The sequence below is a fragment of the Monomorium pharaonis genome, chromosome 9 (genome assembly GCF_013373865.1).
Source record: "Monomorium pharaonis isolate MP-MQ-018 chromosome 9, ASM1337386v2, whole genome shotgun sequence".
Lineage (NCBI taxonomy): Eukaryota > Metazoa > Arthropoda > Insecta > Hymenoptera > Formicidae > Monomorium > Monomorium pharaonis.
Genome location: NC_050475.1, coordinates 20,294,340 through 20,322,020, shown reverse-complemented (window position 1 = coordinate 20,322,020; position 27,681 = coordinate 20,294,340). Strand labels below are relative to the sequence as shown.

Below are 27,681 nucleotides of genomic sequence, written 5' to 3'. Positions count from 1 at the left end.
TTTCATAAAATTTGATTAAAATTTTGATGAAATCACTGATTAAATGTTTCAAAAAGATGACAAAATATTATCAAAAAATGTCATTGAAATTTTATTAAAATTCTAATAAAATCTTTCCCATTATAAGATTTCTAGAATTTTATGAATTTTATAATGTAAAACAAAACAGAAAAAAATTAACTATGCGAAAGATTGAAAAACTGAAAAGAACAGACTTATTTACGTTTTCCTACAAATCCTACCTATGCTACTGGTTCAACTGGTCCTAACCTTAAAAAAAGACAAATAATACATGTGGTTGAAAAGGGAGAGGTAGAAAACATTAAAGGTGATGTATTATTTTCTCATGCAATTTGAGAAAAATAATAAAAATATCCGGTTTCAAAATCTCCATGGTTAGCTTAATTTTTCCGATTAAATTTATAAACTGCCAAGATGAATAGATCACCCTTAACCTAATTTCTGAGTTCTTTGAAAAATATTTTATTATCACAATTAGAAGATCATATTTTACATTAAATTATAATTTGCAGAAAATGGACGAGTAGAACAAAATAATATGATCAGTTTTCAGTTTTGCAGTTGACAATTTCATAAATTTAGTCAGCCAATTATCGAGTTAAATCCTTGCAGTATAAATATAAGGTGTCCAACTGATTTTTAGCTATGAAAGTTTCTCAAAATTTCAAAGGTAATTAAGTTATACTACATTTTAATTTTTTTCCAAAATAAAATATAGTAATCTATTCTAGAAATTCGAAAATATGTTTATAAATTTTTAGATGTTTTGAATCATTTTAAATAGATGAAAAAGTAGTCAAATGTTATACAGGATGTTTACTATTGAAAAAAATGAGAGAATTTTCAGAAAAATCTTTTCTTGGAAAGTATGGGTTTTTATGGGATTTTATTGATTTCATGAAATGTGTTTATTTTAATTTTAAATGTAAATTCTATATTCTTCTGATAAAATTATTTTTAAATTATTTTTTTATATCAAGTAAGCAAAATCAATGAATAATAAATATGGCATATATATCTATGTATATTTTCATTTACGAGTTTAAAGAAAATTAGTGACAATAGAAGTTAAAACATTATTTAAAATTAGTGTTTTAGATTTAATCGCCATGATCTACATATCACAGATTATTATGTCATATTTAGTCCAATCCATATTATTTCCTTTTTATACTTTATTAAATGTAATATTTTAACTTAAATAAGGCTTCTGATGATGTTTTCTTTGTGATTAAAGAAATTAAAAGATAATAAAATAAATTTATATAGAAAGAGCTAAGGGTCAAGAACAACAGAATATGGATGTTTCATATTATACTGTTATTCAAAAGAAAAAGAAAAGATATATTTCAGCTATTAAGTCTTCATGAATTATGAATAAAATTACAAATTTGCACTAAAATATAAGCAGTAGTTAAAATTCAATGTATTCAGTTAGTGATAATAAACATTTTCACAGTGTATTATAATAAAAAAAAGTTATCATAAAGGACTACATCTAAGATCAGACACATTCAATAATTTAAATTTATGTATAAATGATAAACTGAAGTAAATTAATTTCTTAAAGTCAATGTTATTTTGCTAAAGTAAATATCTTGATTTAGAATACAAGGCAAACTATTTATTGTTTTGTTGCAAGAATATGTTAAATAAAATAATTAAAAAATGGCAGAAAGCATGGTCAAAAATTAATTATCAAGTCTAAAGCAAGAGATTAAATGTACAAAATTAAATTTGCATTAAAAAACCTACAAAATATGTGAAATAATTAATATTGGTATATTAATCTATCATTAACTCATTTATACTATAAAATAAATCTTTATATTATAAATAGGTTGGAGATGATAAAAGCCATAGAAAACTGATACTATATGAGAAATTATATGAATTACAGGCGAAATATGCAGAAAATTTGAACAAGAGATTGAAGACCAAGTGAATCTATAAAAAAATATATATAGATACAATGAGCGCTGCTATGGAAGACACATGTGAGACTGTGGACATGATCACTGTAGGTACTCACGTGATAGTCAAGAAACAGGATTTTAGCAAGGTATATAAGGTGGCCGAGAACGGTATTCTGTTCTTAGGGAAAGACCAGAAAGTTAATATGAGCGAGATTATCGGCAAACCGTTTTGGAGCATCTTTGAGATGGTGCCATTGCGAGGCAGTAAAGGTACCTTTACCTTGAAACTGACGAATCAGATGGAGTCATCAGACGATCTACGGAGTGAGCTGAGCGGTTATGATAATCGTTCCATTATGGATGATGGTACATCGCAGCGCCTGTCGAAGGATGAGATTCAGCAACTGCAGGAGGCTGGCAAGACTGGCAAGGAGATCATCGGCAGCCTCATCGAGAACAGCAAGTCCTTCGCTGCGAAAACCGAGTATTCGCAGGAGAAATACATCAAGAAGAAGGAGCGCAAGTACCTTAAATTCCTGACGATACACAAGCCGTCTATACTGTCACTTCACGAGGTATATTTCAAGAGGAAACCCGACAAGATCGGGGGACTGAGAATGGACGCCCTGGCACAGATACTGTCTTATAGCGATGTGCAGGCCGATGGCCTGCATCTGCTTTACTGCAGTGGCTATCAGGGACTGCCCGCGGCAGCAATGCTCAACAGAATAGGCACGAATACCAGCGGCCATCTAATCAACCTTCATCCTGGCAACACGCCTCAAACTATGTTTATCGACGCCATGAATTTTCCACAGGAGTTGAGAGACCGACACATTGCAGTAAACATTTATAGTTTCTTAAGATTACATTATCAAGGCGAATCGAGTATACTAGACAATATTTCGACATCTAAAAAAACTGTTGATAATAGCGTTGAAGAATTGCAGGATACCGAAAAATCAGGATTAAGTAAGTTAAATTTTTTAAAAATTAAATTAAGTTAAAGTTAATGGCTTATATAAAATTAATTTACAGATTGTTTATATATTTACTATAAAAACATAATTTTCAAGGAATTTATCTTTGAAAATTATGGTCATTTATATAATTTTTTAACTAGTTACTATAAAATTTAAAGAACCAACAACAGAATCTGAGAACGGAGCCAAGAATAACGAAGTAGCCGAAACGGACATGAAAGTTTTGAAGTTGGAAATGGAGATGAGAGAAAACGGTTCGCTTATTGCAAGCGACGACGGGGAAGGTGCTAATACTTCGAAACGAAAACTCGAGTCTCCTGAAAAGGGAATGACACCTGCGAAGAAACCAAGATGGTTGCTGGAAACGAAGTACGCGGTGGACTTATTGAGTAGCTCAAAGGCTCGCGGTTTGACTATTGTAGCGAAAGAGCATCCTCTACAAATTGCGAACGCACTACTGCCTTTTCTAGGAATTTCGCGGCCGTTCGTTATTTTTCATGCGCATCGAGAGCCCTTGCAGGAAACCTACATGCAACTCAAACAGAATCGCAATGTAATAAATGTAAAATTGTTTACGAACTTTTTGCGTTCATATCAAATTTTACCCGACAGAACGCATCCCGATATTTTAATGAACGATACCGGTGGCTATATTTTAACTGGTTATCTAGTTGAATAATATTTTTTTAAATAAATTTTGATGTAAAGAATTGATCAATAGACTTGCATATTTGATATATAGATTTGACGTATGCCAAAATACAAGACATATACAATGTTAGAAAAAATTTATAAATTATATATATTTTTTTTACACAAACATATCTTATTACATATTTGCACATTTTATTATTTCGGCCTCCAGGCTCTAAATTATAATTTATAGTATTAATTGTTCTTTTACCTATAATTTTAAAATGTGAGATCATAGAGACTACAAGAGAGTTATTAATATCAATGAATTTTTATAACTTCACGAATATTATACTTTTTTTTACAAAATTGTATAAAAATTCCAATTACATATAGTATTAATCTATAATATAACACAATTTCTATTTACAATTATTACTTTCACCGTTATTTAGGAAAAAAATTTGAAGAATAAAATATTTGGAAAACATGAGCATAATTTTCTCTAAATATATCTCATATATAATGCTGTTCATTAATTAGGTCCCTGTTTGAGTGTTTGCTGAACAGTCAATTAAAGAATTCATTAGACCAATGATAGCGTGTGATAGGCAAAGATTGCCGATTTCTACATCCGAGGGACTCGATTAATGAACAAAACTACAATATCACAATTTTTTTGTAAAGATCAATTTTTGACTTATAAGACTTAAAATAATTGATTTATATCAATGATAGACGAAGAACAAGTTCTTTTATTAGTTTAAGTTTAACTGAACTTTAATTTTATGATATGCATTGCAAAGTAATCCTCTGATATTATATATGTGAGTAAAGTTTTCAGGTTGCACATTATACGCAGAGTCGACTGCTTTTGCCCAGATTTCAACTTCATTGGAGTTCTTATCTACAGGTAATTCTACATCCCACAATGTCCAACTCCAATGTCGACCTTCCTTTGCCTTTAGATCTTCCATCAAATTTGCCGTATGCCAGGTCTTACCTTTGTTTAAATTAAAATACGTTAATGTTTAAGTTAAAAAATGTTAAGATCATTAAAAGAAGTAAAATAATCATGTTAAATTCAATTTTATTTTTTATTTTTCTTACCTTTGTCATTTGTAACGTCTACACGGATTACCTTTCGTCCACCACCCGACCATGCGTAACCTGAAATAATTATATTTTGTGAATATTTAAAAAATTTAAAATGCGACGCTTTACACGGAAATAATAAAACTGACATGTTTAAAACTTTTTTATTTTTCCTTTTACCTTTCACTCGAATTTTTCCATTCTTGATTTCGACCAAATCTGAATTTTGTGGTTCGCATATCGCCGATACTACAGGCATCTCTTGTATCGCAGGTGATTTACTGAAGTCTACATTGTCCCAATCTGTACTCGGAGAAAATCCTTTGTAGTCGCCTTGTTGCCACTGTGATTGACTCTCATCCTTTGACACATTAATTTTGCCTAATTCACAAATATAGTTTACGTATAAATTAAATAATTATACGCAATTATATCAAAATCTTAAAAAATTTTATTACTCAGCCATTTTACGTTTCTTGCGCCCACAACACCAGGAACGATTACACGGATTGGAAATCCGTGATCCCTACTCAAAGGTTCTCCGTTCATTTCATAAGCCAAGATGACGTCGCATCTTGGATCCATGGCTTTAGAAATAGGAATGCTTGTTGCGTATGACGTACCAGATGGATCCATGTCATATCCTTCAAACTAAAAGAAAAAACTAATTTTGTTCAACATATTTTCAAATGCAAATAACAAGTTGCTTTTATATATAAAATATAATAAATATAGGATAGGTAGTAACTGGTTAAAAAGTTATAAATCAAATTAATTTTTAACTTGAACTAGCTATTTTGTTATTTCGCATAAATCTAATTTAAAAATAAAATAATAAATTTATTTGATGATAAGTATTGTAACTATTTTGTCATATAATCTAATTTTTTAAAAATTACGACAATTCTAACTTAATATAAATAATACTTTTTAAATTTAACTTTTAATTCAATCTTTAATATAATTTTTAACTGAATTAATTTTTTATTTGTGCAACTTTTAACATAACTGTATTAATTTTATAAGCTATAAATTTAATTCAGTTTAAAAAATATATTAATTTATCTCATTTTGACTTAGCAATATTATAAAAAAATTAAATTGTAAAAAATACCTGAACATGACCAAACGCGTCTTCGTTGATACCTAAATCTTTTAAGATGTCGCACAATGGTATACCTGTCCACGTCGCATTTCCAACAGCACCCACATTCCAGTTGATACCTTTTAATTTCTTTACCTGTAAATAAATTAAGTACTATGTATACCTGCTAGCAGTTTAAACAATTTCTCATTCTCGTACCTTCGACATCTCCGAACGCCTGTTTCCACCGCACATCACAGCTGCTGTTATCGTTTTCTTCTTGTATTTTGTTATCCCCTTGAAGTCAAGTGTTTTCTTGGTTGTCCCTTCTATCGCTAACTCTAATGTGTAATCCTTTATATCAATTTGTGGAACAGGCAAGTGATTTCTTACGTAAAAAAATTGACTACAAAAAAAGTATACAAAAAAAACATTAGTATTAAATTAAAAATTAATATATCATTTCAAAATATTGTAACAAAATAAAATTTTAAATCTTTTTGCTCTTTATAATGTATGTTTAAAAACTTCTCTATAATTTCTTTTCACTTGAGATATGTGTGTGTGTGTGTGTGTATGTGTAAATTTATCTACTAATTAAAATTACTCACACTGGCGTGAGAAAGCTTTCAACTAATAACTGTGAAGATGGCTCTGCACAGAAAGGTTTACTGCCATTGATTATTAAGGCCTTGTGCCTAGTGGGTTCAGTTGCATATGGATCATACAAGTCACTTTTGTTCGATTCAGCGTCCTCCTCTGAGATATTTCCTATTCTCATGGATTCCAGCAGCGAGTGAATTTCTGGTGTGTTGTGATTCGCAAATACGGTCCAGAATGGCTCAATGGATCCCCCTGCACCCATCATGATCTTCGAGGGACCACCTGGATGTTTATCAATAAACTCCGTTATGTCGTACACACCTTGCCCATAGGTAACCCAGATACGATTCTTCTTGCTGTCGTGCTGCCCGACCTCCTCCAGGGTGTACGTCTTCATATCCTTTCGCAATCGACCACATTGTATACTTTCTGTTGCGCTAAGAGCGTAAACGTTTCTCTTGTATTTGATGTAGTAGGATATACCCAAAGCGGTCACGACACCGGTGATGCATGTTGCGTACAGTGCAGCAGGATCTCGCGCATTTTTGGAAGATCCGTACTTCTTTGTGGGATATTGCTGGCAGGTGTCGTAGTTTCTTATTATTACCTGCAGCGCTGGTATCTGCAATCTGAAATTAATCGGTGAAACTTCATGATAAAAACTACGCCTGTACAAAACATTACATAGAAAATAAAACAAAGTACTTCTTAATTCTTTTCGGATTATTACTTCGGAGTAGTTGACGAAATACTATACTTTTTTAAAAGGCAAACCAGCAAAAACCGATATAAATGTACCTTTGCCTTAGTTCCCGAAATATTTTCCAACGTAGACTCATAGCATTGATTTGGCAAACCGAACTGTTTACAGTGGTTTACACGATACCTCGCCGTGATGTCAACAACCAGCGTAAACCAGTATCTGCCAGTGTCTCAACCAGTGATCGACGTGTTTACTCAGGTTTTTTTTTTGCTGAACGCTGCCATTTTGGATATTGTATCAGTTGGCCTGTTCTTTTTATCTGCAGTGCTGCACTAGTGCAATAAGTTAAAATGAGAAAAAATATATTTGTCTCACTTTAACTTATTGCACCAGTGTAGCTAAAAAGAACAGGCCAAAGTTAGATGTTCCTGCACGATTTGGAAAGTGTTGGCAGCACTTGATTCTCACACTTCCTTTGGATTGGTACTCTTCGAACGTTTGTCAGTTTTGATTTTGAAAGTAACAGCGATTTAAAGTCCGCTGTCCGCTGGTTATAATATCTGAGATCTGAGAACGTACGAGCTCCATGCACGCCTAATGTTCTAGGAATTCCTGCGATTTACGTAAATAATATCGCTTATTTCAACCGCCATACGTCGTTAATTTCATTAAATGCTAATTAATACGTAAATAATTGTTAATAGTAAGTTCAACAAAGCTCGATTTTTTAAGAACGAAGATCTAAATTGTTTCTCCGTGTTAAAGTATTTCTGTCCTGTGTATTTCAGCATAATTATTTCGACGAATTATTTATTCGGAATCACATAGTGCCTGCAATTTGTTAAATTTTCCTACTAATATATTTTATTGTATGGCATTTCATTGTGTTAAAATATGTGCTAAAAAGGATTTTACATTTTCATTATTCGACTCTTGTTTGCAGGAAGTAGCTTTCTTTATAGAAAAAATTGGAATTCCTAGTTTCTGATTGTTTATTTGGACATCATGGGCAATTATGCGAGCAAGCTGTTGTTTTACACTAACGAAGGTCGAAAGGAACCCATCGAGCAACAATCAACTGTACAACAAGCAACTGCAGAAGATAATAAGATGTGCACACCAATATTTTCTGAGAAGAGAGTGCTGGGTGATCCACGTTCAATCTCAGCGGGAATTAAAAGAACCCCTATTGAAGTAAATTTCTAGCACACTAATTTAATATAGTTGAAGTTTCTTTTTATGAATATTATTTAGTTATTTATTTGTTTAATATATATTTTAAAAGTATGTAACAAAGGGTAATATATTTGAATATTTAAATAGATTAAATCCACTTCAGTTGGTATAAGCAAACCTAGTGCACTCCCGAAATATCTACAGAAAAAACAATATCTTGAAACTAATATGGATGCAGTGATGCCACCGTTAACGCCTAAGAAACACTTTAGATTGAAATCAGTTGACAGCGATAAATCAGAATCTGTATGTTATTTAATATTTCGTTTCTTTACATATTTCTCTTAATGATCAAAATTAGGATACACAATATTTTTAGTTAGATGTGTACACTCTGTTATTTTTTTAAGGGATATAAAAATTGTTTTTAATATAAATTGTTTTAAGAAGTTTATAATAAATTTATATATAATGAATGTTATTAGAACTTATTTTTCAAATGTTTCAAGTTAATATTTTTTTAATGAGACAATATCTAATTTATTTTATTAGTTTTGTGACATAACTACAAAAAATGCTTTATTACACATTATTGAATTTGTTCTAAAATACTTTACAAAACTAATCAAAATTTATATTTTTTTCCCACTTAAAAAGATACAACTCTGTTACTTAAATTATTTATGGAAAGTATTTTTATAATTAACTTCTTTTATTGAAATTCTTATATAGATTTTTTTACACAAGATAACTTTTATTTGAAAAAATATTTTATAATTATTATTTTAAAAATGCAAGAAATGCTTTATAAGTTTTATAAACACTCTTTAATTGACTGATTACTTTTCAGAAAAAAAGTTTAACTTTTGTATTAAAAAAATTTTTTTTAATAGAATGAAGTGGAAAATTATTCAACACCAAATGCTAGTGTTGCAAAGAATATAAAGGTAATTACGCCAATAGATAAAGAACGCTTTATAATTTTGGGATTAGATCCTAGATCTCCGGCTGCTGATTTTGATAGAACTCCTATTTTACTGCCGAGATCTCTTGCATTAATAAAGGCACGATCGCAAGAAAATCTAAGTCGCAGAGGCAGCTATGAAACAGATATTTACAATAATTTTCATCAAGAGATTAGTACGTCGCTCAGTATTCCAGAAATAAAATTATCTGAAACAGTCGAAAAAAATCTGAAAACAGATGCAAGGGAAACAGATACGGTGGAACAAGATGTGTTACCCAGCACATCTCAATGTGATTTTGATTTAAGTATTTCCAAAAGCGAGCAGGAAATTACAGTTATTAAGAATCCAAAATATACGGATGGGAAGAAGCAATCATTGATCTTGGATGAACAAACAATTACAATTAATGATAGTGAAAAAAATGAGACGGAAAAGCAGGATGATTCCAAAAATATTAAATTTAATACAAAGATAAAAGATGATAAGATCAAATTGTGGCACGATTTAGTATCGTCGGAGGAAAACGTATCAGGTAAGGAGGATAAGAAAGAGTTACCACAAGAAAAAGCACTGCGAGAAGATGTAATTATAACATTTGATAATTATACCACGACTAGTACCTCTTTAAAATCAACAAAAGCGAAAGATTTTCGGAAAAAGGAAGATATAAAAGGAAGAAAAAAGAATACTAAAGTAGATGTTAAGCTTAATGAGGAAAAAGTTTTCATTTTTGAGAACAAACAAGGAATTGAGATACACGAGGTAATTTACGCGATAGGCCAATCATAGGCCAAAATACGCATATGCAATATCATATATTTGCAAATATTAAATTCTTTTTTTTAGAATCGAACACCTCTTGGTAATCGATCTAACAATGGTCAAATGCAAAGAAAGCCACAATTGAGGAATAACGCTGCTATTAGAACAACAATGATGCAACAAGAAAATACACCACCACAGATTCATAATGGAAAAACTAGAAATGGAAATCAGTGGGATTCCAATTCTACGGTCCTCATTTAAGTAATACATTTAAATTAGTTAATTTTTATCTTGTATGATAACAATAGGCAATACATTTTTTAGTTACTTTATTAAGTTTATTCATTAATTAGTGGCCCTTAACGCAGAATGCACTTCTTTCGAAATAAATATATTGTATAATAAATAAAGCATCTAAAATAAATGATTTTCACAATAACATTCAATATTTAAGTATTATGTTTCTGCATTAACGTACGAATTTGAGCTTTTGCCGCTTGAATTGAAGATTGAAGATCTTTGCTTGATTGTACCAAGGATGTTACACTGAAAGGTACATTAAAAATGCAGATTAGAGTGATGTATCTTGTATTTAAAATATTATAAATTGGGATGTGGAAGTATGTGTGTGTGCGTGTTGCAATATACAAAACGTACAGAATATCAAAAGATTTTTTAGTGTATAAATTGCGATTTACAAATTGTTTCACTTGGGATATTATGTAGTTGTTAGTTAAAAAATCGAAAATTAAATAATAAAGATTTGCTTCGATCTAGAAATGGTACTTTTTTATTCTTTATGTTCACCAGTTTTGTATTTATACGAATTTATATTCAACAAATTGTTTAAATAATAAAGTTAAAAAGTTAACAATTTTTCACTTAATTACATAAATTAATTTAAATGAATTAATTTTCAATTTAAACCAGTTATTCTTAAGATATAAACTTTAACTGTCTTTATTAATTTTCCTAAGTTAACAATTTACCTGTATGAACAAAATTGTAAAAAAAAATGGTTTCATATAAGAAACAATATCTCTTTATCTCAAAAATAATTTATAAATAAAATATTTAATTTAATGATTTATATTGTTTTGTTGTTCAAAGTAATTTAATTTTTAAAATTAACTTTAAAAAAAAATTTATTTAACTTAATGTAACTTGATTTAACTGAATTAATAATATCTTAACTAAGTTTAATATGTAAACATTGCAAAAACAATTAAAGTTTTTGTTTTTATTAACATTACATTTAAAAAACTGCGTTTTAAGATTTTCTGTACACATATTGGAGATACGTACCTTGGATTTTTTATAATTATTTTCTTTTTCTCGTTATTAGACTTGTCCAATAATTTAATTGTGATCCCACCTTCTATTTTTTTTACGTTACAAAATACATTCGTTTTTTCTGTGAAATTTGATTTCGCAATATTTCTAGTATCTATCAATCGTGGTCGAATAACTTTGATCCTGTTATCGATATTGCGTCCTCTATAATTTTTCCGTTTATGCACGTTCGATTCGAGATTTCTATTTACTTGCTGAATTCCCGCCTGTATTATTGATTCGGTCGATTGATACGGTGCTGGATATGTTTCTGAACTAGATGCAGTGTCATTGTTAAAATCATTCTTCCAATTTATTGATAAACGGGGCTCTGATACAGGTCGTGGATCTATGCTCTGAGGTATTCCATTACAAATAGAAGATAATGTTTCTCCAGGATAACAATGTTTGATCCGTTCTTCGGTAAGAGGCAAAGCAGGGGTTTTCTTTTTTCTATGATACTGCTCTCTACAATTAAATATTTATAATATGTAAGGTAATATATACAGTATATTTATCATGCATTTAATAGCACATAATAACATTTAGATGTACCTTGGGATAAATTTATCTATTTTCGGATTAACTGACTCCTGTTGAAGTCTTTTTATTTGTGTCGCTATATCTTTACGGCGTTGTATGAGTTTTGCTCTCGTCTCCTCTAGAGTTTCCAACTCGGGAGCATAACAAACATGTAAAATTCCACCAAAGAAGTTTTTATTGTCAATCGAACGTTTCGCTATTCTATGCACACAACAAATGCTTTGAATAATTAGATTTTAATCGTAGATTCTTTTGTTTATATTATGTCTATATTATCTCAGATAGCACATGATAAATATTTATTTAAATATTTAATGGTAATATTTATGACAAGTGAAAAAATTGTTTTATATCTTTGATAAATTTTTATGATTTATTGAATTTATTCAATCTAAAATCACAAAAATATTTCTGAAATATTTTGATAAATATTTATAATATATTCAAATAATGATAAATATTTTATTAATATTGTATACCGTTTGAGATATTGAATATCATTCTATAAAATATAAAAATATATACCTTGCACTCTGAATATGTGCATAATGTATATGATACGTCTCTGTAAAATCCTCCGAAGGATATTCAGTTACTAACTGAATTGCTTTTACATTTCCATATGGATAAATGAGTTTTTTCACCTCTTCCACTATTTGTAATTGTGGTACTCCGCATATTAACAAATGCTGCGATTCATCGTTAATTGTGTAAACCTATTATACAAAGCTAATTTGTCAAGGAAATAACATGTCAGCAATCGCTTATTGTATGTATTCTTGAAGATGATGTAAGATATAACATCCAACAATATAACTTTGAACTTTATTATTAATTGATAAAACTCTTTAAGTAGAAATATTTAAAATGTGCAAAATAAATTTAATAATATATAATCACTGTTTTTACTTATTCATATTTCAATCTTTGTTAATATAAATTAGTAAAAATATGTTTTGCACTACTGATACTTTTCCATTTTTAACTTAATTATCTTTAGATAATTCATGTAAAATATCTCGTTACTATGACTTATACTAAAATACATTCAACAATATTTTTCATTATTTTTCTAATTTAACAGTTTCAACAATTTCAACTATTTCAACAATTTATTTCTATTAAGTACAGGAAAAAATAGAAAGCTTTGAACAGAATAGAATAAAATAAAATCATTTCAACAGTAATTTTAGTTTTTACTTGATTTTTGCAGTTAATCATTTTGTTAGCAAATTCTATTTCATTTCTGTTAAATCCAGGGGCTCAATTCTTGAATTTATTCACAAGAGAAATGTATGCGCAAATACCCGTTCTAACAGAAAAGTTGCAATTATTGGTTAAAAGCCATACGATAGCCAATAAATTTCCAACTTTTCTGTAAGAACAGAATTTGTGAATACGTTTCTCTTGCAAATGAATTCAAGAATTGTGCCCCAGGTTTTATAATTCATAGCAAGTACCAAATCTGTTAAAAACTGTCTGTTTTCAATAAATTTGGTTATTTAGATGTAATATACTTAATCTAATATTGTAAAAGTTTATATATAATCTATCTATGATTCTTAATCCTAATAAAGGTAAATAATATAAAAATTTGATTTTATAGTAGGATACAAGTCTTCAACGCTACCTTGACTGCTGTCAACTTTTTTCCTTGTCTGTAAAGTGGTCTAGTTCGACACAATTTTTGTTGCACATGATGTGGCATGTGCGTCACCATGCACTCTTCTTCTGTCATAATGAAATACTATTCTTTTTTCTTTTTTTTCTGTAACAATAAAAGCGATAAAAAGAGTAAAAAATAATTAAAAATTTAATATTAAATATTAATATTAAATGATACTAAACAAATGCAGAAATATAATCGCAACAATTTACTTTTGCTAAATTTTTGAAATTAAAAAATTTAATCTTGTAGTCGAATTGTGTTGAAGAATATCCGCATCAAAATGGATGTACATCACGGTATTTTCTTTTCCTTTTAGTAAACAAAAAATTTTTAATAATTTCTACTTAATTTTATTTAAGAAAATGAATATGGTATCATGATATTGCAAAAAAGAAAGTAAAAAGCATCGTCGCGTTGTAAAACTCACTGATTATTTTTTCTCACGGTCGTGAGCATTACCGAGAGATCTACGTTTAGGTTAGGTTTAGTTTCTTTTCTCCACATAACATGATGACTTCCATACGTGTATTTTATAATTATATAAATATGCATAAAGTTGTAACAAAGTGTTAACGAAAAAGGATTCTGGTATGCACACTCTAACGACAATACTATGTACTAAAGGCCATAACACTATATGGCTGATATTTGTGTTATTTCAAAATAGTATCAAATAATATCTTAAAATAATAATACAGCTTATAATTGATTAATGACAAATCATGAGATAGTACCTAAGACAGCTTAAATATAACATAAAAATTGACTATAAATATCGACCTCAAACTTAAGGAAATTGCCTTGTTTCCCCTTCCACTGCAATCAGCGATCATTTACGTGTGATGGGATTTGGGATGACGTGTTTTCTAATCTGAATTATGTTGGACTTAACTAATTTCATCCAATTTCATCTCACTTGTCAGGACAAAGCAACGCTTATTTTTCACTGAATTTATTCGTGCAAAACTGTGAATAAACATAATTACATTAATGTTTGAGGTAAGGAATCTGTAATATTGTATAATTATTCGAAAGTGAGTTAGGATCGTAGACCCGAGATCCAAACAAAACTATAGTACTTTGAAGAAAATATCTTTTAGGTTAGAAATCTGTTTTATCGTTCGCACACCAACGCGCGAAATTGTAATAGATAATTTTTATTTTATTTTATTTAAGCAAATTATAAAACTTCAAAATAAATTTACAAACTGTAAGACATTATGGAGGTTACTTTTCGCTATGTTAAAGCAAAAAATCATCTTGAGATTCTTTTCTTATTATGAAATTTCTATTTATGCAAATTCTTAATTTAAAAAATTACAAAACATTTATAACGCAATTTTAAATTTGCTTAAATACGATTTCGAAATTTTAGGTTTGTTTTTTATTCCTGCACTGCTGCACTAGTGCAATAAATTAGAATGAGAAAATATATTTGTCTTATTCTAACTTATTACACCAGTGCAGCAGTGTAGGAATAAAAAACAAACCTTTTATAGAGTTATTTTGATAAAATTATTTTAACTGAATCAGTTTTACAATATTAAATGATGATTAATTCCTTTCAGATTTCTCTTTTTACATATGCAATGTCAAGCAAGCACATTCTCAACAAAACTTGAAGAGCAATGTTCACTCCATATATTTATCCATATTAATAAAAAATATGGGTATTTGATATTTACTCACAGCAGAATCTTATAGAGACGCGACGTCTTTAATTTGTCGGCATTTTAAGGTTGAATGTCTTCATTGAATATATTGCATCATCTTACATCATTATGATACGTAGTCAGAGACGACAGCAAGGCCTACAAACCGGGATACTCATGCTGTGTATGCAGGCTGTAAACTTTGGACTTGACAGAATTCCACCTGCTACTCTAATTGGAGTCATCGCACAGGTAATTGTTGCCATATAAATTTAATATACGTTTATTTCGATGATTTAGCTTCTTTTTTTTGGGTATTAGTATCTTTAAAATTAATAAGGAAATTAAATCCATCTTTTGATTGATAATCTTACAATATCTAATTTTTACAAGTAGCTTCAGAATACAAAATTTATATATGCATGTATATATACATATTATATATATATATATATATATATATATATATATATATATATATATATATATAGTTATTATTTATATTGTATACACTTCTGGCCAAAAGTTTGGATACACTTTGATTTTCTTGCCTCTCACGAAAGATTAATATCTCAGTAAAAAGAAATCAGAGAAGTTGTCAAACATGCGTTATAAAGAATAAAAAAAACTTTATATTTATCGCAGATAACATTTAACTCCAAAACATTTTAGAATAAGCTTTAACATTTTGGAAAAAAATTGATAAATAATTTTTCAAGATAATATTGAATTTTTTTTGTTAAACTTGTTTTCAATAAAATATTTTTTAACTTTGAAACTAAAATGTTTACAGAAAAAAAGAAAAAATATGTATCTTACAATGTGTATCTTATGAATTTCAAAAATTTCAAAGATTTTTTCAATTTTTCATAAAATACAAGAAAACTGCAATTGTTTCCAAACTGACTGGGAATATGTGTATGTATATATGTACAAAACTTTACTCTCTTTCTAGACTTTACTGTACGCTGGAGTGATACGGGTGCCGTGGAATGCGGAGGAAGTATGTATATCGGCTGTGAAGATAATTAAATACAAAGACTGGCGATCGTTTTTGCTCTCGAATTTCGAACACGGATCAGATATGCATTTGTATTACAACATGATCTCCTTTATTCTGAAAGGCTCCTACCTGGAGCCCATCTACGGAACTATCAATTTTGTACTTTTACTTTCTATACTGTCTATTGGATGTAGTGCGATGTATGTGACCCTTGGTTACATACTGATGCAGTTAACAGGAGATTACGGATACTTCACAGCCTGCGCCATCGGTTTTTCTGCTACGTTGTTCGCACTGAAAGTTGTAGCGCTGTGCGAGGAACGCGACAAATTACATAATATCAGCGGATTTATAGTACCGAGTAAATTAGCGGTGTGGCTCGAGCTGATATTGATACACCTGTTGGTTCCAAATTCCTCTTTCATTGGTCATTTGGGTGGTGTTTTAGTTGGATGCTTATATTGTTATACATTTATTGGAGAAATAATCGACAACTCGATACACACGATAACTGGCACACCTATTATACACGAAGAACAATTTTATATAAAACGAAACAGATTATTTACGTAACATTTAGTTTTCATTGATTCAACATATATTTGCGACTTTATTTTGAACTTAATAAATCCATATGTCGTATTAAACCGCGTTATATAAAATTGTTCAATGAAGCACAACTAGAGAGTTTAATTTTTAAGATTTCTGTGATCCTGAATAATATATTACATATATATTAATATATATAGAAGCATGTAATAAACATAAGTATTTTATATAAATAAAAAATTTTAATTATAGCTTATTCAAAAGAAAGCTTAAATGTGTTAATGTTTATATATTTTTTATTAAAAAATAATGTAAAAAATAAAAATAAATTATTTTGTAGTCCTACTGATGCAATAATGTTTTTGGTTTATAAGTACGAAAAATTATGACTTAAAAAAAATAAGGTTTTCCATTTTTAACATTTTATTACATACATATATTATATAAGGATTTTCTTTCTTGAAGGACCTTCAAACTGTTTGTAAAATCTTGCGCAATTTATACAGTGTAACAATTGGTATGTTAGAACATTGCGGTGCCGTAAGCGAACTCGCTAAAAAAATAAACATGAAAAGTGAAAGAGATATCCTTATCAAGTACAAAAAATCTATATGTTTATGAAGACTTACAGATTGATTTGTTGTCGATTGGATATGGTATATCGTAGAATATGAAATATGCACACATCTTAGCCAAGGATGTAGGATCAGTCTGTACCATTCCATTCACAAGATATTCTTTAAACATAGATTTCATATCTGAAAAATAGAAAAAAAAGAAACAGATCAAATATAATGAAATTTATATCGTTGCAGCATGATGCTTTAATAAATACCATGCTCCCATTTATCCAAGATGATTGCCGTTTTCTGTTTAATCGCAAACATACTCTCTACGCTAAGCAACGGACTTTCGTCATTCATGAAACTGCTTCTCGACAGTTGCGTTGAAAGGAGTTTTATTTGCCATATCGCGAAGCTGTTTGGCTGTTCCTCGATAATTTTTATACTTTTAATTATGTGCAACCATAATGGTATAAGATTCACTTTGTCTTTTGTAATGCATTCGTACACAATTATTGCAAATATATGAAGGAAGTACTGCTCGAATTCTGGCACTTTGTATTGTATATCTGTAAGTTTATAATTTAATAAAAATATCGTTTTACAAAATACATTCGAGAGAAATACGAGTGCATAGAAAAGAGATACACTAATGTAGACGTGAATTACTTGAAAAGCTGTCATATGATTTTTTTCTTAATTGATGAAATAAATAATTATAAATGCAATCATTTTCTTTTTCACGATGAAAATCTCGTATATGTTGTAGAAAATTATACAGGATGTTCGACAAAAGTACCTAAAGCATTTAAATATTTATAATTAAAAAACGAAGTTTTAATTGCAATTTTGTTATTCTTCGTGTTCACTTATTTTTTCATCTAGAATTACTCTTCAAATTTTCTTCCATTTGTTGTCGAACACTTTGTATAAAATAGAGATATATCACTGATCTTGAGTTATAGTTCGTATTAAAGTGCAACGTACCGTTTTGAGATGAATACTTAATGCTTTCGGGGTGAATAATTTCTTTTTTAGACCATTGCAAAAAATATGTTACTATATTCAATACGGTCTTATCGTTTGTAAATGATGTGACATGTTCTGGTCGAGCTGCCCATGCGATTGCGTTTTCCATTGTTAAAGTTTGGGCCACTAAGCTTCTAAAACCCTATAATAAAATGAAACAAAACGTTCAGTTAATTATATTCGTACAAAAGAGATTTAAATAAAATATATTTCATTTAGATGTGTCTTTGATATTTTTTTTATGTCTTTAAATAATATTTTACATGAGGATCTTCCAGATATGATAAACAACCAGCTCTCTGCTTGATGCTTAAGAAATCATGTCTTTCTAGCATATTTTCCAGTTGCTGCCAATTGTGATGTTTTACAAATGTAATTTTCCAATATCTGGAATCTTTCAATTCGATCTTCTTCAAACTACATAACTGTGGTAAGAGACAGGGCGCTTGTAGAGTGATCTCTTGTCCGTCGGCCTCTTTGTCAGTGTCAAACGTTAACTGTATCGTTGCATAACAATATTGACCAGTATCTATATCTCTTGGTAAAATAATACGTGGTTCAGCTGCCAATACATATAAATGGCGCAACGCTTGCAAATGATATCTATTGAAATAGTAACAAAAGATTAGTTTATCATCCAAAAGATTTCAAGAGAACGATTGAGAACAGCATTTATGAAACCTATTGTCATTGCTGTGAGTCGGAAACTTTGGGAAAAGTGAAATTATAAGAGCCGCCACTGCATTCGGGCTGTTGGAGAGTGTGTATCTTCCGCCGCCTAGAAAGAGAAGACCAAGAGCCATATGGGTCGCTAGATGAGAACCGTATGTGACTACACCACTAGCGGGTCCTACGCGAGTGCGTATATGTCTGCATATCCTCATGATCTGCATGTGTTTGTGTTACATCAACATAAGTACTGCATGATCTAGTCATTAAATGTCAAAACTTACGTCTAAATTGCCGGTACCCGCCATCACCACCGCGGTCGAAAGCAGAACAACATTCAGGCATGTTTCTACAGTGGATTTTCCAGCCAATTCGGCGATAGTTTTATGCGACAATGCCGTGAACATCTGAGCATAATTGTACAAGGTCTTGAAAGCGTTTTTATTGGCAGTGCCTGCATATCTCAGTCCTAGCGCCATACAAGCACCTGCTATAATATTGCAGTAAGCCTGACTGTAAATTATATTAGTAAATTGTAATTGTATTTGTAATTGTATGCTTTTTACATATATAAATTATACTATTACGTATATATTTTGTTTAATTTTACTAGAATTTTTAAGCATCTACTTATTATATTTCTTAAAAGTAAAACTTTAATTTTCTAATTTAAGAAAAAAATCATCTAAAATCAAATATTTGATGCACTATTAATAATTTGATCATTTACACTATTACTCACTTGATAGTCTCCAAATCCACGTTTTGCGTGACTTCTGGCGTAGGCTTCTGCAATCTATATTTATAAACAATATTAGGCACATGACTAGAAACCCATGACTTGGTCGGCTCGATGTCGTCCCACAAAATCAGTGACTTGGCGAGCACTCTTAACAATAGGAAATCCGGCCTTACAAACTCTAATAGATATTGTGTTTCGGGGGGCTGCATCCACTCGGCTACCGCACGATTTCCGGTATTAAAGTACATTAATCCCAAAGCTATCGTTGCTCCCGGGCTCGTTACATCGATATTTATCGAATCACCTTCACGTATCTGATAACTGCAAACAAAGACATGATTTATAAATTGTGTGGGACGAAATTTTTCCTACATTTTATTAGTTCTATTTTATTAAAAAAAACATACAAAAAACTTGCAGAATGTTTCACAGAAAAGATTTTAATTTGTTTTAATTTTAGATTTTTTAAGAAGCAAATCTCTTAAATTTAAGAACTTGAATAGAATGGATTATTACATCGCATGGATTTAATCACAAATAAACTTGATTATACCTGGGAGACTTGTATTTATCTTTTTGTGCTCCTAAAAAGGGTCTTATATGACCTCCAACCATATAATAGTGCAAAGTGTCAGGTATGCTCGCAGGTACATCTGTTCCGCCACCACAGCCGAGTATGACCAGACCTAATGCAAGTCCTGCTGCCAAAGAATACGATTCACGGTCCACGCAATTCTTCATTTCAGGTCCTGGTGGTCTACCTATAAAAATAAATCTATGTGTTAGCAATAGAGTTAAATAAGTTAATATTTTAATTTTTTAACTAAATTAAAGTTAATGGGTTATAAAATTAATTAGTTATGTTAAAAATTGCAACAATAAACTAAGAGTTGAATGTTGCATTAAGATTAAATTAATTTAAATTAAATGTAAATTTTGGAAAGCATTTATATTAAATTAGTTTATATTAAATTAGAATGTTGTAATTTTTTAAATCACATTATTCTAAATAACCAAAGAATTATAATAGAACGTTAAATAAATTTAATATTTTATTTATAAATTAAATTTATATAAAGTAACAAAAAAATATTGCTCTTATATAAAAATATGTTTTTCTTTGACATAGATAAATTTTTAAGGAAAAGAAGTGAATAAAGGTTAAAGTTTATGCATTTTAAAATAACTAGTTAAAATTAAAAACTAAATTAAAGTTATTAACTTTTTATTATTATTTAATTTTTTAAACTACCCAATTTTGATTATCATATATGTTAACAACATCTTGTGTATTGATAATTACCAATTTCAGATAGTAAAGCATGCGAGATGTGTCTGTGCGCAGTCCCTTGATACACAAGGCCGACTCCCATTAGCGCTGCAACTTGGACATTCTGTTGTACATTTAATTCGATACTTGTTGGTGGTAAGAGCGTTTCCACGTGTAAGGACAGTAATTTGGTCATGGACACGTTCATCGTACCACGATGTGTTGCTGACAAGCCCAGCAAAAGTCCAACGCTGGTGGCCTCGTGACAATCGGCCAGATACTCGTATGTACTTAGGGGAGCTAAATTTTTCAGGTGTCCGTTTAAACCGAGTGCCATCAAGAATCCTGAATGTTCCACTCCGTATTCACCTTGCTGCTGTTTGTTATACACTATCCAAGTCGAGTCGATGTTTGCAGCATCTGGATGGATACACAGGCCTGCAGCTACTCCGTTATGAAACAGCGGCCACAAATTCATGTTCGGTGGGACGTCGATGTGAGTTAACTCGACCGTAGTTCCACGGGGCGGTGCTTTACCTTTAATAAAACCGTGATAAAATAATCAATCGATTAATTTAAAAAATAAATTCAAGCCACATGAGATACATGATATCATACCGGTCAGACATAATCGCGGAATAGGCAATTGCTCCGTGATCATCGGGGTGGAAGTTCTCAAGGTGAACATGCCTCTGGCCACGGGCAACGCCATTGTTCTCGTGCATAATGTGAGCAAGTGTCTCTCCTGTTCCTCTATAAACTCGTGATCGCTTACATTTGATCTCTGTACTATCGCTATTCTCATTGGCTTCGAGGAATTAAGTAATTTTCGCACCTCAGCAACTCTATGATCCTTACTAAATCGTAACTTCAATATCTGCTAATCACAAATAAATGTATAAATAAATCGCAAATTATAAACAAATTAAAAAAAATTATCTATATTTAACACATAAATATATAAATAATTTGTACAAAGTATTATATTTATAAGTATGTGCATAGAAGAAGAAACGCAGGAAGTCGCATATGATCGCACCATATTGTCAAATTCCATGCCGTCGTCCTCATCCTTTATTCCATAATCTCTCATTTCGCCGTCGGGATATTGCAACTTCAACGATGGTTTCAAATGCTTATCCAACACAGCGAGATCCTGACGATCTATTAGTTCGTACGCATGCGTAGGCCAATTCGATGGTGGACTCTCTCTACATCTGTGCATAACGTCTCTTATCATTAGAGATACCGCGGGTGGCAGTGTCTCGAGATCTTCTTTTCTCATATCTGAAATAAAAATATTACATCTTTAAAAGAATAATTTTTTCATAAACTCGATCACTTGTTACAAGATCTTACCCATCTCGTAGTATAATAATATTATTCTATCTGTGGTAGGTTTGTCTAATTTTTTCAGGATCTCTTTATCGGATTTGCTTCTGTTTTCTTGAAGATCGAAACGATTTCCAGCAGGTACAATTAATTTAATATATTTTTCCATTTCTACCATATCAACACGATTTTCGTTTGTTATAAGCGCTGTTAAATATACTATATTTCTCGTTCTTGGGTTGACATGGCTTAAATATGGGAATACAGTTATGTGCGTACCATCTAACATGCTGTTTAATGTTTCAAATATGCCCGGTGGTTTTCGAGGCATGTAACTCGGAATTGCAATTTTCTGCAGATCTGAGTCACTGATTTGAGACCTCATGGTTTTTAGATAGGACAACGACGGTGAGTCAAGAAAGTAATGATAAGCGTACAATTCAAATTTGAGATCCATGCTCAACTGATACAACAGTTGCCCGAGCAATGGCAGACTTTCCGATATAATGCTGTTTAATTTCAATTCTTCGTATAGCAGATGAAGAGAAAACAGAATAAGCGGAAAATGTGGAAACAGAATAGCTTGTACGTTTATTTTGCCAACGTTACTCGATTCTCCGGTATCCTCGCGAGACGTTGCGCAAAGCAAGTTGGATATTTTCCGACCCTTTAGCACACTCGAAGCAAAAATTCGAGAACTTTTGTATTCATTTGAATTTAATATGTACAACCAATCATCTGTAGATCCACAATTGCTAGTTTTCTGCTTTTTGGGTAGCATCATAGGACTGTTACGTTCCATAAGCTGATCCTTCTCGTTATTCCGAATCAGGTGTAGTTTCTCCACGTCGTATCCCAGTAACGTAAACAGAACTATAAGAAAAAGTTCCCACTCTTGCATCGGTGAAAAGTCTTGCGGACCTGGGGCATTTCTTGCGCCGTACCATTTAACCAATAGTTGCATCGCCAAATCTCTTTGAAGGACACTTCGTAATGTGTGTAAACATTTAGTAACTGTAAAAAAGTAATTTAAATTATTTGCAATCATTAAAAATAAACATTTACTTATAAGATTACTGCATCAATAAACAAATAAAAACAACTTGATGTAATTACGCTGTCAAGAAAAAAATATTTTAATTAAATCTGTATAAAAATTAGATCTAAAAATATCAATTAGTTTGAAATATACTATTTTAAAGTCTTATTACTATAATATTTTTTGTCAAAATCAATCATATATTGGTAATAGTTCAACAACTAATGCAATGATCCTATATGTCAATAATCGCATATTCAAATTTAATGTACTCACCTAAGGGTGATGTACTGGAAACGGGCAATGTTATACGGAAATACTGTTTGTTTCCACATTCTACAGTTACTTCGTTACCTACAGTTTCTTTCAGAGTGAGAAAGCTCGTATCTAACAATGAATTTTCCAATAGTATCGGTGGACGGGCGCAATTACCGCCTACTGGGCTCAGCAAATGTAAAGCCTCTTCAAATTTAATTTCATGCGAGGCCGTGCTTTGAGAAATCAGAGAGCTTCGTCTCGGAAAGAATGGAGATTCAAGTTTAAGATTGCTGTTCGATAAAAAGTAATTATTGCTCGTAAAATTCGAGAGCATACCGGATATGTGCAACTTGCCGACGCATGTGACTCCTGTGTATAGCGTTATGCCATTCGATAGATCTACAATTGCTATCATGTGCAAATTTGGTAGACTAATAGCGTCCTTAGCTACGATGTTCGTCGCCATTCCAAAAATGATCTGCTGCTGCTTGTTCGTTCTCTCCAATCTCACCAAGCATAATTGCGAACGATTCAGAATTAGATAACCCAGATAATTCTGTCCGACAAGATCCGATGTCAAGAAAACTTTGGATGCACGACCGCAGGTATCTTTCGGTATCGCACCAATGTTCTCCGTCCACACATGTTCGAGACAAATTTCAGGATACAGAGGTTTGCTCGCCGTCGGAATATCTTTCAATCTGATGCTGTTGTAACTAGTGGCTAGACTATGCGTTTGATTCAAGCCGGTCACGGTCTGATGTAATCTGCTGTGATAGACATTTGGGTTTACAGATGGTCCAATTAGGGGAGACATGGCCATCGAATGCGTGGGCGACTGACAACGAGAAATAGCAGCCATCGAACTTTGCGAACGTGAATGCTGCTGTTGCTGAGAAGGTGACGGCCCGCCCGAATTGGTGCTGTAAGACGTGGTACGCGATCCAAATGGAGTATTGGGTAATCCTAAACTTATGGTGGTGTTGTTTGTTTGCATGCTCGGAACTCCTGCAACAGATATATTTGTCTACTTTCTCTTATTGTCCATTTTAATCAAATTGTATAATTATCTTTAGCTACATTTTTTTCTATATTATATTATTCTGAATTTCATAATATTAAAAAAAATTTTCTATATTATAATATTTAAAGATTAACTAAATTTTAGTTTTTTCATACATGCATATGTGTATATAAGTACTTTAGAAAAAAATATATATGGATATTTCTTTACCTAAAAGAAAGGGACTTGAAGGACCCTTGTTGATATAGCTTTTGTTGGCGTATAAATTGCTGCCGACATTTAACGGTGACATATTTGTTGAATGATTAAATAAACTCATTGTGTCGTTAGTACCACAAACCAATTGACACTCCTCAACTGACGCCTTACGAATTTTGTAAACCGAATGCAAGCCCGTTTTTGTATCATACACCATCGCAAAGGACGGTCCTGAGTTGGTAAATACAATCTGTTGACTCAACTCATTCATGTACGACACAACAGATCCTAAAATATTTAATTGCATACAATGCAATAAAAATTAATCAGAACATTTAATTCTCACATTTATTCTTTTCACTTAATTCTGAAAGATTATTTACCATGCTTAATAAGTAGAGGGCAAATTTCATCTAAAGGATGCATTAATGAAAAGGCCACTGGTAAATTATTATCATGTTGTGCTAGTAATCTGCTGTTTTCAAATGATACATATCTGAAAAATTTATATAAATATATTGTAAATAAAAGTGTGTAACAATCAATTGTCAATAAAACATAAGAATGCAGACATAAATTGTGATAATTGAGAATCTGTTTTCACTTTGAAATTATATATACCTCGAATCTGTAATTGGCACTTGAGATTTTTCGAGTATAATCCCATATTTTATTGGCCACACAGCAGAGACCTGTCAATTAATGTTTTTAAAATTATGTGATAAATTAATATAACCCTTTACAATTTATCTAGTGGTTGCAATGTGACTATAAATAGCTACTACTTTCAAGAAATGGCAATATAGTTATAATTTCTGAGAATGTTAATCAGCTTTGTCTTTAATAAATTAATAGTTAAAATAAAACTAAAATAAAATCGAATTCTACATTGTAAATCTTTTTGATTTTGTTAGTAAAGTTTTGAGCGTCACAATTTGCTCCAAACTTACACAATGCAGAGAAATACAAAGTCACCACAAATATCTGCACTTCAGTTATATATTTTAGTTTATTGAAAGAAAAACAGATGTTTTACCTGAAATTGCAAGGCAGAAACATAGTCTTCACCATTTTCTGTGAAAACCTTAAGAGTATAAGAGTCAAGCAAACAGATACACTCTATAGATTTATCGATGGATTTGTCAGCTTCATATTCTTTACTCTTGGTCAAGTGATCTTGGATACCAGTGTGAAATGTACACCAAAGTGCATGTCTGATATCCGTCTCACATGTATAAGTTGCTTTAAGTACTCGAGTGGCCTGATTGCCCTTATAATGAACCGCTACCTTTCCCGAATAATACAATTCTTCCTCCCCGCATAATTTATTATTGCGTACCAACCATGTCTCTTTCTAGAAATTATGAATTCTTCATTAAATAACATCTCAAAGAAACTGCACAAAGGACAAGTAAATCATGAGAGAACGGATGTCAGTGGAAACATAAATCTTTTCCAAATTTTTATTCTATTTTCCATTGCAATTGTACTACCAAAATGACATTTAAATTGATACACTTTTAACCAGAAATATATTTTGAAGCAGACAATCACTATGCATTAATATACAAATCCATTCTCTCTTAGTTTTAGCTACAGTCAGTCATTCGAAATCTTACAGGAGACTTTTCCGATATATTTACTTCGCTAAATCTTTTTAATAGAACATTTTCTCCACCAACCGTTCGATTATTGGACAGCTGCTGACTGATCAGGGATCCAGGGTGCTTTAAGATTATTTCTCGGCCACCTGGCTTGTATTCCTTAAAGAAAATGGTATCAAATAACATCAAATAGCATTTGTATCATCAATTATTTCATATAATTTCTATTAAGTTTTTATTGAAGTTGATCATTGAGCTTTATTTCATTTTATACAGCATTATTAAATGTATAGTTATTATTTATGTCATAAATCAAATGTAACAAGTCATTTTTCCAACATTAATAATCTAAAGGATTAAATTATCAATACAGACACATTGTTATTTAAACAAAATAATAGCAAAATATCAACTTTAGTTGCAAAAGTCTAAATCAGAGACATGATTCCTAAGATTTTGATCTATGCTGAGAGCTGACGAACTGACAAGAAATGAGAGATAGTAATCACGTGTCTTTGTGTAGTAACATTTCTTTGAAACAAAATGCTTTTGCTTATATCTGCAAATTTCTTATTGTCTCGCCTGCACTCACTAGAATGGAATAAATAAGTAATTTTTTTTTTAATCCACTTTACCACCGGTTCTGAGGCGGCGATCATCCTCTCCCTGATTTCATCCAGATTTGCTAGCTGTTTAGAAAATATCGTGAGGGAACAACACCCACTTTGATTTTGGTTTTTTTTCTTTTCTACACAGTGTTGCGCGCGAACTTTACAAGATGATTCGAAAATACTCGAAAGAGGACACCGAAATAATCGCGTATGAACACCATCTTTAAACAATACCGCTCCGGGTGTGCGTGTAATAAACACTTTATGTTGTGACACACATACTGCGAAGGTGCGAGGCTGCGTTCGAAAATCTGGAAAAACACGATGGACATCGGCTTCTTGAGAACAAATCTGATTGGTCGTCCGAAATTAACCGAATACTTCGACTGCACGTGGCAGAACGGGCCAATGGAACGACTGAACATTAACCGAACATTATCGAATGTAACCAAATTTAATCGAACCATATGTATTCTCTCCTTAAAGGCCAGAGAGAAGACTGAGAGACGACACGGCCGCCTTTTAGGTGATCCGCGAACGCGATACGCCATCTGGGCCTTTTAAACAAAATGGACATGAACTACGTAGCTAATGTCCACATTTGGGCGAGCGGGTAACTCATATGTGCACAATTCTGGGACTTGATT

The 27,681-nt window shown here is 31.2% G+C and overlaps 6 protein-coding genes across 14 annotated transcripts; 3 read left to right on the top strand and 3 right to left on the bottom strand.

The window, feature by feature from the left end:
• The first annotated feature begins 201 nt into the window (after positions 1–201).
• LOC105836261 (tRNA (adenine(58)-N(1))-methyltransferase non-catalytic subunit TRM6) lies at positions 202–3,630 on the top strand. 3 transcript variants are annotated; one of them, XM_012680186.3, is made up of 4 exons: positions 215–328; positions 534–691; positions 1,922–2,909; positions 3,079–3,630. In XM_012680186.3, the coding sequence occupies exons 3-4, from the start codon at positions 1,994–1,996 to the stop codon at positions 3,597–3,599; spliced, it is 1,437 nt and encodes a 478-aa protein (XP_012535640.1). In that variant the 5' UTR covers positions 215–328; positions 534–691; positions 1,922–1,993; the 3' UTR covers positions 3,600–3,630. The 3 variants fall into 3 exon arrangements, with proteins under 3 accessions (XP_012535641.1, XP_012535640.1, XP_036148222.1); XM_012680187.3 differs by lacking the exon at positions 534–691 and having other exon boundaries at positions 202–328; XM_036292329.1 differs by having other exon boundaries at positions 221–691.
• Positions 3,631–4,275: 645 nt separating this feature from the next.
• LOC105836252 (sulfite oxidase, mitochondrial) lies at positions 4,276–7,321 on the bottom strand. 2 transcript variants are annotated; one of them, XM_012680170.3, is made up of 8 exons: positions 7,134–7,321; positions 6,344–6,964; positions 5,952–6,138; positions 5,763–5,888; positions 5,107–5,299; positions 4,829–5,029; positions 4,664–4,723; positions 4,276–4,556 (listed from the first exon to the last, which is right to left on the bottom strand). In XM_012680170.3, the coding sequence occupies exons 1-8, from the start codon at positions 7,172–7,174 to the stop codon at positions 4,312–4,314; spliced, it is 1,674 nt and encodes a 557-aa protein (XP_012535624.1). In that variant the 5' UTR covers positions 7,175–7,321; the 3' UTR covers positions 4,276–4,311. The 2 variants fall into 2 exon arrangements, with proteins under 2 accessions (XP_012535624.1, XP_036148221.1); XM_036292328.1 differs by having other exon boundaries at positions 7,041–7,135.
• A 177-nt stretch (positions 7,322–7,498) lies between these two features.
• On the top strand, positions 7,499–10,386 carry LOC105836253. Of its 2 annotated transcripts, none has more exons than XM_012680171.3 (5): positions 7,499–7,661; positions 7,982–8,232; positions 8,362–8,520; positions 9,108–9,944; positions 10,029–10,386. In XM_012680171.3, exons 2-5 carry the CDS (start codon positions 8,044–8,046, stop codon positions 10,206–10,208), a joined length of 1,365 nt encoding a protein of 454 aa, XP_012535625.1. In that variant the 5' UTR covers positions 7,499–7,661; positions 7,982–8,043; the 3' UTR covers positions 10,209–10,386. The 2 variants fall into 2 exon arrangements, with proteins under 2 accessions (XP_012535625.1, XP_036148223.1); XM_036292330.1 differs by having other exon boundaries at positions 7,499–7,741.
• Positions 10,260–14,395, bottom strand: LOC105836254. Of its 4 annotated transcripts, none has more exons than XM_012680174.2 (6): positions 14,272–14,395; positions 13,453–13,590; positions 12,348–12,538; positions 11,835–12,023; positions 11,253–11,747; positions 10,260–10,493 (listed from the first exon to the last, which is right to left on the bottom strand). In XM_012680174.2, the coding sequence occupies exons 2-6, from the start codon at positions 13,558–13,560 to the stop codon at positions 10,397–10,399; spliced, it is 1,080 nt and encodes a 359-aa protein (XP_012535628.1). In that variant the 5' UTR covers positions 13,561–13,590; positions 14,272–14,395; the 3' UTR covers positions 10,260–10,396. The 4 variants fall into 4 exon arrangements, with proteins under 4 accessions (XP_012535628.1, XP_012535629.1, XP_012535627.1 ...); XM_012680175.2 differs by having other exon boundaries at positions 14,226–14,349; XM_012680173.2 differs by lacking the exon at positions 14,272–14,395 and adding an exon at positions 13,919–14,042.
• On the top strand, positions 14,353–17,279 carry LOC105836257 (rhomboid-related protein 4). The gene is made up of 3 exons (XM_012680179.2): positions 14,353–14,490; positions 15,060–15,395; positions 16,099–17,279. The coding sequence occupies exons 2-3, from the start codon at positions 15,273–15,275 to the stop codon at positions 16,717–16,719; spliced, it is 744 nt and encodes a 247-aa protein (XP_012535633.1). The 5' UTR covers positions 14,353–14,490; positions 15,060–15,272; the 3' UTR covers positions 16,720–17,279.
• LOC105836251 (anaphase-promoting complex subunit 1) lies at positions 17,114–27,589 on the bottom strand. 2 transcript variants are annotated; one of them, XM_012680167.3, is made up of 20 exons: positions 27,059–27,571; positions 26,439–26,582; positions 25,856–26,173; positions 25,441–25,511; positions 25,203–25,315; positions 24,832–25,107; positions 23,616–24,605; positions 22,328–23,314; positions 22,008–22,255; positions 21,587–21,845; positions 21,002–21,505; positions 20,252–20,459; positions 19,699–20,019; positions 19,241–19,469; positions 18,969–19,174; positions 18,551–18,890; positions 18,246–18,429; positions 17,531–17,827; positions 17,325–17,453; positions 17,114–17,248 (listed from the first exon to the last, which is right to left on the bottom strand). In XM_012680167.3, the coding sequence occupies exons 1-20, from the start codon at positions 27,080–27,082 to the stop codon at positions 17,166–17,168; spliced, it is 5,931 nt and encodes a 1,976-aa protein (XP_012535621.1). In that variant the 5' UTR covers positions 27,083–27,571; the 3' UTR covers positions 17,114–17,165. The 2 variants fall into 2 exon arrangements, with proteins under 2 accessions (XP_012535621.1, XP_012535623.1); XM_012680169.3 differs by lacking the exons at positions 17,114–17,248; positions 17,325–17,453; positions 17,531–17,827; positions 18,246–18,429 and having other exon boundaries at positions 18,753–18,890; positions 18,969–19,065; positions 27,059–27,589.
• Positions 27,590–27,681: the final 92 nt, after the last annotated feature.

Excerpts from the sequence above, each read along its gene's own strand:
- LOC105836251 (XM_012680167.3), bottom strand. The coding sequence starts at position 27,082 with ATGATCGCCGCCTCAGAACCGGTG. Across the intron at positions 26,583-27,058 it reads TCGCCGCCTCAGAACCGGTG|GAATACAAGCCAGGTGGCCG; the intron begins GTAAAGTGGATT and ends ATTTTCTTTAAG. Across the intron at positions 24,606-24,831 it reads TTCAAGTCCCTTTCTTTTAG|GAGTTCCGAGCATGCAAACA; the intron begins GTAAAGAAATAT and ends TATCTGTTGCAG.
- LOC105836252 (XM_012680170.3), bottom strand. The coding sequence starts at position 7,174 with ATGAGTCTACGTTGGAAAATATTTCGGGAACTAAGGCAAAG. Across the intron at positions 6,965-7,133 it reads TTTCGGGAACTAAGGCAAAG|ATTGCAGATACCAGCGCTGC; the intron begins GTACATTTATAT and ends GATTAATTTCAG. Across the intron at positions 4,724-4,828 it reads TGGAAAAATTCGAGTGAAAG|GTTACGCATGGTCGGGTGGT; the intron begins GTAAAAGGAAAA and ends TAATTATTTCAG.
- LOC105836261 (XM_012680187.3), top strand. The coding sequence starts at position 1,994 with ATGAGCGCTGCTATGGAAGACACATGTGAGACTGTGGACATGATCACT. Across the intron at positions 2,910-3,078 it reads TACCGAAAAATCAGGATTAA|AACCAACAACAGAATCTGAG; the intron begins GTAAGTTAAATT and ends TAAAATTTAAAG.
- LOC105836253 (XM_012680171.3), top strand. The coding sequence starts at position 8,044 with ATGGGCAATTATGCGAGCAAGCTGTTGTTTTACACTAACGAAGGTCGA. Across the intron at positions 8,521-9,107 it reads ACAGCGATAAATCAGAATCT|AATGAAGTGGAAAATTATTC; the intron begins GTATGTTATTTA and ends TTTTTTTAATAG. Across the intron at positions 9,945-10,028 it reads AAGGAATTGAGATACACGAG|AATCGAACACCTCTTGGTAA; the intron begins GTAATTTACGCG and ends TCTTTTTTTTAG.
- LOC105836254 (XM_012680174.2), bottom strand. The coding sequence starts at position 13,560 with ATGACAGAAGAAGAGTGCATGGTGACGCACATGCCACATCATGTGCAA. Across the intron at positions 12,539-13,452 it reads AAAAGTTGACAGCAGTCAAG|GTTTACACAATTAACGATGA; the intron begins GTAGCGTTGAAG and ends TTTGTATAATAG. Across the intron at positions 12,024-12,347 it reads GCACATATTCAGAGTGCAAG|AATAGCGAAACGTTCGATTG; the intron begins GTATATATTTTT and ends TTGTGTGCATAG.
- LOC105836257 (XM_012680179.2), top strand. The coding sequence starts at position 15,273 with ATGATACGTAGTCAGAGACGACAGCAAGGCCTACAAACCGGGATACTC. Across the intron at positions 15,396-16,098 it reads TAATTGGAGTCATCGCACAG|ACTTTACTGTACGCTGGAGT; the intron begins GTAATTGTTGCC and ends CTCTCTTTCTAG.